General features: G+C 45.9%; 1 protein-coding gene and 1 long non-coding RNA gene across 2 annotated transcripts in view; both read right to left on the reverse strand.

The window, feature by feature from the left end:
- The window catches only part of LOC139024499 (uncharacterized), a 240,855-nt gene that overhangs the window by 145,767 nt on the left and 87,834 nt on the right, over nt 1-7,254 (reverse strand). The window lies entirely within an intron of this gene.
- Nucleotides 1-7,254, reverse strand: part of urb1 (URB1 ribosome biogenesis homolog) — a 103,380-nt gene that overhangs the window by 69,283 nt on the left and 26,843 nt on the right. The window contains 2 exon segments of the mRNA XM_070436692.1: nt 820-938; nt 2,344-2,457. Coding sequence (XP_070292793.1) covers nt 820-938; nt 2,344-2,457 — 233 coding nt within the window.

Here is a 7,254-nt window from a genome sequence, read left to right on the forward strand (position 1 = left end):
AACACATCACGGTTAGCACACCCATCTACCTGGGGATCCATACACAATTCACAGGGTTAACCATCACCCTGGGGACCATAAACACATCACAGGGTTACCACACATCACCTGGGGACATAAACACATCACAGGGTACACACATCACCGGGGGGACATAAACACATCACAGGGTTACACACCTCACTCTGGACATAACACACATCACAGGTTACACACATCACCTGGGACATAACACATCACAGGGTACACACCATCACCTGGGGACATAAACACATCACGGGTTACACACATCACCTGGGGACATAAACACATCACAGGGTTACACACCATCACTGGGACATAAACACTCACAGCGGTTACACACCACACCTGGGACATAAACTCAAAGGGTTACACACATCACCTGGGACATAAACAACATCACAGGGTTACACACCATCACCTGGGGGACATAAACACATCACAGGGTTACACACCATCACCTGGGGGACATAAACACATCACAGGGTTACACATCATCACCTGGGGGACATAAACACACAGCACAGAAGAGAGACACACACACATCCTGTATCATAAATAGCATAACGCAATGAAACAATCAATAACACAATCAAATAATCAATCAATCCCTAAGTGCGACAGGCCTCGGGTAAGAAGGTGTTCATGTTTTTATTTTATGCTACTTATGATGACGATATTAGCATAACGATATATTGATCGATTGAGAGAATCTATGATTGATTGATTGATTGGTTGATATTTCAATTGATCCATCGATCAACCGACTGTATTCTACGGAGGTCGACCAGGTGACTGACCCTCTCCAGGAAGTGTATGACTGTGTCCTGCTGGTCTGGTTGTAGTCCGTCCAGGTGATTCAGCCACAGCTCCAGCTCAGACCAGGTGTACTCAAACACTCCACTGTCCTTCAGCACCTAATTACAAACAATGGAGACCAAGGAGTTGACAGGAAMTCACTGTAGATGTATTTAATAAGTACACTCCAAATCATTTTACTACGTTGGGCACATTCAAGAGTCAGTGGGTATACTAAATTCCCKAWATAGGGCACTACTTTTGACCCACTATGGGTAAAAGTACTCAATTGTCCTACTTGAGTAAAATATTTCTAAATATTAAAATGACCCAACTAMAAGTGAAAGTCACACAGTAAAATACTACTTGAGTAAAAGTCTAAAAGTATTTGGTTTTAAATATCAAAAGTAAAAGCATAAATCATTTCAAATTCCTGATATTAAGCAAACGAGACACACGATTTCTAATTATGTATTACGGATAGCCAGGGAACACTCCACACAAAGACATTTACAAACAAAGCATTTGTGTTTAGTGAGTCCCGTGAGCAGATCCAGTTTCTTTAGTGATCCTCCAGACAAGGCAGTAGGTGACCAGGGATTTTCTCTGTTTAGTGAGTCCTCCAGATCAGAGGCAGTAGGGATGACCAGGGATGTTCTCTGTTATGAGTCCCCAGATCAAGCAGTAGGGATGACCAGGGATTTCCTTTTAGTGAGTCCTCCAGATCAGAGCATAGAGATGACCAGGGATGTTCTCTGTTTAGTGAGTCCTCCAGATCAGAGCAGTAGAATGCCAGGATTTCTTGTTAGTGAGTCCTCCAATCATAGCAGTAGGATGACCAGGGATGTCTCTGTTTATGAGTCTCCAGATCAAGCAGTAGATGACCAGGGATGTTCTCTGTTTAGTGCGTCTCCAGATCAGAGCAGTAGGATGACAGGATGTTCTCTTTTAGTGAGTCCTCCAAGATCAGAGGCAGTAGAGGATACGCAGGAGTTCTTGTTTAGTAGTCTCAGCATCAGAGATAGTAGTGATGACAGGATTCTCTTTTATGTGAGTCTCCAGATTCAGAGCAGAGGATGACCAGGGATGTTCTCTGTTTAGTGAGTCCTCCAGATCAGAGGCAGTAGTGATGACCAGGGATGTTCTCTGTTTAGTGAGTCCTCCAGATCAGAGGTAGTAGGGAAGACCAGGGATGTTCTCTTGATAAGTGTGTGAATTTGACCCCTTTCCTCTTCTGCTAACCATTCAAAATGTAACGAGTACTTTTGGTTGTCAGGGAAAATGTMTGGAAATTATTTTCATTAGGAATGTAGTGAAGTAAAAGTTATAAATAGTAAAAAAATATATATAAATAGTAAAGTACAGATACCCCAAAAAACGACTTAAGTAGTACTTTAAAGTATTTTTACTGAAGTACTTTACACCACTGGTCAAAAGTAGTACACTATGTTGGAGAATGGAGTGCCGTTTAGGACAAAGCCAGTGTGTGATTGAAACCCGGATGGAACGGAGGTGTCTGCTCACCTTGACCACCAGTTTCCTGGTGGAGAGCTTCAGGTGGCCGTTGTTGCTGCTCACAAACATCTTGAGGAGCAGGAAGAACACATTCTTCTCCCCAGAGCCCGTCTCCACGTGATCCTGACAGAGACAACAGAAGGAGCAAAATGGAAGGACTACAAGGTTATAAAAAGGAGACTTCACAAATAACCAGGGGCAAAACTTTCACTGGGGACAGATGCCCCCCCCCCCACATTCTGAAATTGCATTTTTGCCCCCCCCAGTTTTATTATTGCACTGTGATGCAAAGAGGCATGCAAAAGGATCATACAGACACCTCAGAGCGTGAGACACAGAGTAGGTGATCGGATGATCTCTGCATGTGTATTTCCCACCGTGAAGCATGGAGGAGGAGTTGTGATGGTGTGGGGGTGCTTTGCTGGTGACACTGTCTGTGATTTATTTAGAATTCAAGGCACACTTAACCAGCATGGCTACCACAGCATTCTGCAGCGATACGCCATCCCATCTGGTTTGCGCTTAGTGGGACTATCATTTGTTTTTCAACCTCCAGACAGTGTAAGGGCTATTTGACCAAGAAGCAGAGTGCTGCATCAGATGACCTGGTCTCCACAATCACCTGACCTCAACCCAATTGAGATGGTTTGGGATGAGTTGGAMSGCAGAGTGAAGGAAAAGCAGCCAACAAGTGCTCAGCATATGTGGGAACTCCTTCAAGACTGTTGGAAAAGCATTCCAGGTRATGCTGGTTGAGAGAATGCCAAGAATGTGCAAAGCTGTCATCAAGGCAAAGAGTGACTTTTTTTTTTGGTTACTACATGATTCCATATGTGTTATTTCATAGTTCTGATGTCTTCACTATCATTACAAAATGTATAGAATAGTAACAAAGAAAAACCCTTGAATGAGTAGCTGTGTCCAAACTTTTGACCGGTACTGTATGTGTGACAGGTTAAAGGAAATACTAATAGCCTGTTATGCATTAAAAAATATTAGTAAGTTCATAGTATGTGAGGATCTTAAAACATCTAAGGTTAAGAAGATCATGCATTCAGTATTAGTTGATAGAGATTGATAACATTTATATAATTGTGTTCTGTTGCTCTTTTCTAGCCCGTTATCTCTTCTAACGAGGAGAGAGAGAGAGATTGAGAATTTAAGAATGTTAAATCTATTTTTGCCTTCGTTGTGTTACTACATCAACACCCGTCCATATTATCAGCATCATTCTATTTGTAACGTTTATCAACAAGGCTGTGAACTCATCATGATTTGGTGTCAATTCGAGAGGATACGTCCAGTAAATGTAGTTTTTTAACGGTATTGTATTTTGTCTTTCTCTCTTCTCCAGGTATTGTGTAGAGAAAGGTATGAGAGAGGAGGTCCCCTCAGTCCTTCAAACAGATATATGCCTGGACTGCGGCCAGCAGTTCTCCTGGTTCAAAGTTAGGTGAGATGGTTATAGACGGGTGTTGTTTGCTGTTATACTGGTTCAGCGTTCAGTGAGCTTCTACACCAGCAAGTTATCACCTGGCTTCTAGGTGCGACTTCTAGACAGCAATTATCACCTGTTTCAGAGTTCGGTGACTCATAACAACAGCATAGTTATCACCTGGTTCAGCGGTGAGCTTCTACGACCAGCAAGTATCATGATGGCTTCAGAGCATTATCATGGTAGATTCGTAGAGCAGACATTAGTGGTCTTTTAATATCCCTTAAGGACACGAAAGACCAGGTCCGCTATCTCCTAAGTGTTTAAAGGACAATGTGAGCTATCGGACAGTAATATGCTGTTTTTTCAGGCGGCCAACTCTCGTTTTTTAGAAGTTCGGTAGGGACTAAACCTTGCGGGGTCTGGGGTGTCTCAGATATTTGCTAACCTCCCGTGTTATTGATATAGGTGAGAGGTTGCCAGAGGGCGCCGGGTGTAACCGAGCGCGCTGGTAACCGTCCAGGGCTTGGGCTGGACGGTAGGGCGGGCTAGCAGAGGCGGGTGACAGCCGTAGGGCCGCTAACGCAGGACCGCTTGTACGTCCAGTATGGGCGCGGGCTGTAACCGCCAGTTAGCGCGGCGCCAGAGGCGCTCCTGTACCAGCCCGTCCAGTAGCGTGCAGCCTAGGCCGTCTGTAACTCGAGTAGGCGCCGGGCTGTAAGCAGAGGGCAGGTAGCGGGGCCGGGCTGTAACCAGTAGGGCGCGCTACGGGCATAGGCGCAGGGGCGCGGCCTGTAACGAGAGGCGCCGGGCTTGTACGCCAGAGGGCGCGCTTGTACCGCCAGACGGGCCGGGCTGTAACGCGAGAGGGTGTAGCGTGCCGGCTTACGCGCAGGCCGGCGGGCTGACCCAGTTAGGGCGGCTGACTCGCCAGAGCGGCCGGGCTGTACCGCAGAGGGGCCGGCTTGTACATAGGGCGTACCATAGGGCCCGCGGTGTAACTCATAGTCGCCCGGGCTTGTACTCAGTGCGGCAGCTTAACTGTCCAGTAGGGCGCGGCGTTACGCAGTAGGGCGCCGCTGGTACGCCAGTAGCGCCGAACCCAAGGCGCTAACGCCAGAGGGCCGTTGGCTGTAACTCCAGAGGCGCCGGGCTGTAACTCCAGTAGGCGCGCGGGCTGTATCCAGTAGCGGGCGGTAACGCAGTAGGGCCCTGTAACCCAGTAGGGGCCGCGCTGTACCAGCATAGCGCGCGGCTGTAACGCCAGTAGGGCGCGTTGGCTTAACCCAGTAGGGCGCCGGGCTGTAGCCAGTAGGCGCCGGGCTGTTAACGCCAGTCGGGCGCCGGGCTGTAACCCAAGAGGACGGGAGTCGCTAAGGCCCCACGCCCTACACGCCTCAACAACACACCCACTCAGCTTTAGGATTTACATTCATTATTGGTTTAGTGTGTTAGCGAAGCCATGAGTGACACCTTCATCCTGGCCCTGGCAGACCCAGGACAACCCCCAGGACAACCCCAGGTGACCGGACAACACCCGGGCAGACCCCCAGCGAGACCCGTGCAGACCCCAGGGCAACCGCCAACAGACCCAGCCCCCAACAGACCCCTGGAGACCCCCGAGGGAGACCCCAGCAAGACCAACCCAGGCTGACAGCCCAGCGCTAGGACTGCCTAAAAGGTATCTCCCTGATGGCATGTTGTCAATACAAGACTCTTTAGCTCGACAGTATTCCATATAGCGATCTTATGAAAGTTGCACAGTGTACCTATTATCCTAGTATAAATCAATCATATGATATATTTATTATATATATATCATTATACATGTGTTAACGTGAAAAAGGGAGAAATGATCACGAGAGGGTACGGTATTGTTTACTCATTGAAACTTTTAGTGCAATCATTTTAAAATTAAATGAACGACATGCTCAGAGTCACTCAGATTGCTGATGTCAGTGATCTGCCAGAAAAAAATGGAACTTAATTCATAGACATCAAATCTGGATTCTTGCAGGAACAGAGCATCAGGACATTCACATCCGACTCCGCCTGAAGTGAGAGCAGAAGGACACTGTGGAAACTAAAAAAGTGTGTGTATGGACTGGCAGATGGATCACTCTACTGGTACAACAAAGTCAAGGCAACATGCGAAATACCAGGTGGATAAAATGTCACAAGTGGATCCTGCAGTCTTCTATTGGCTTGATCAGACTGCAATGTGACTGGAGTACTTGCTGTCATGTTGATGACTTTATCTGGGTGGCTCACAGACTTTTGCTTCAACTGTGATTCCACACCTCAAAGCTGTTTTCTAGGTTGGCCGTGAGGAGCGATTCATTTTTGTTATGTTGGCATAGAGTTTATTCAGTTGATGGAACAATACTGATGCAACAGGAGAGCTATATCAAGAATCTTACCCATCACATGGATTCTCAAGAGCCGTACAAAGAATTCCCTCTATGTGGAATTGAAGCTGGTCAATTGAGGTCAAAGATAGACACATTTTATGGTGCGGAGCAGAGTAGACCTGGTTTGATGGTTGCAACTTGGATCTAACACAAAAACACGCCACTGTACAAACATTCATGAGGCAAACAAAGTTGTTCGTAAACTGAAATCACAACAAGTGACAAGTTTCAGCATGTTGGAAAAGATGACTCTTTGAAACTAGTTTTCGAGTGATGCTTCGCTGTAACACGGTGGACAAAACGGCACTTCCCACTGTATTTTGTGTACTGACAACTACTCATTAGTTGACGCTGTGAAGTCAACCAAGTCTGTCAGAGAAAAACTTTGAGATTAGCAGCATCAAGGAATATTCGAGACAGAGATCCAGCGTTCTTGTGGTCGACCACAAAAGGAAGCTTGCGACTGTCTGATATAAAAGGAGCATCGGTTTGTGCTCCTACAGGCTCTCAGTAATGGACAGTGAGCTTGAGTAATACAAATAAAAACTGTCACACAACCCATTTGTAATGGATCTTGAATAATACTTGGACATTTTAATTATGTTTGTTGATGTTTATTTGTCTTTAAAGAAGGGGGAGATTGTTAATATCCCTATATTTCTGTATTACGGGGTATCACTCAGTCAAGAGTGCGCATGCGCAGGAAGTCTGGTCGTTGATGGACTAGCCTTGAGTGTAATGGCCTTTGGTGTTCATATAGTAGAGTAAACTTTGTTAAACTGGAACCTTGTCGTTGTGTCATTTCGAGTTAACTAACGTACCTGAAAAGGGGGAGAAATGATCACGAGAGTGGTACGGTAATGTTTACTCATTGAAACTTTTAGTGCAATGAGAAAAGACCGCAATTTCTCCGGGACCTTCAGTGGAGACCAGAGCAATCGATCTCAGGCTTATAGATTTAAGAGCATTTAGTAGATCACAGATTAACACTTTTCCACGACAAAATAAAATAATCAACATAACGTTTACACATTCCTCTCACAATTTGTACCCTTTGTTCGCTTGACGGATTTG

The sequence above is a fragment of the Salvelinus sp. IW2-2015 genome, linkage group LG4p (genome assembly GCF_002910315.2).
Source record: "Salvelinus sp. IW2-2015 linkage group LG4p, ASM291031v2, whole genome shotgun sequence".
NCBI classification, from domain to species: Eukaryota; Metazoa; Chordata; class Actinopteri; order Salmoniformes; family Salmonidae; genus Salvelinus; species Salvelinus sp. IW2-2015.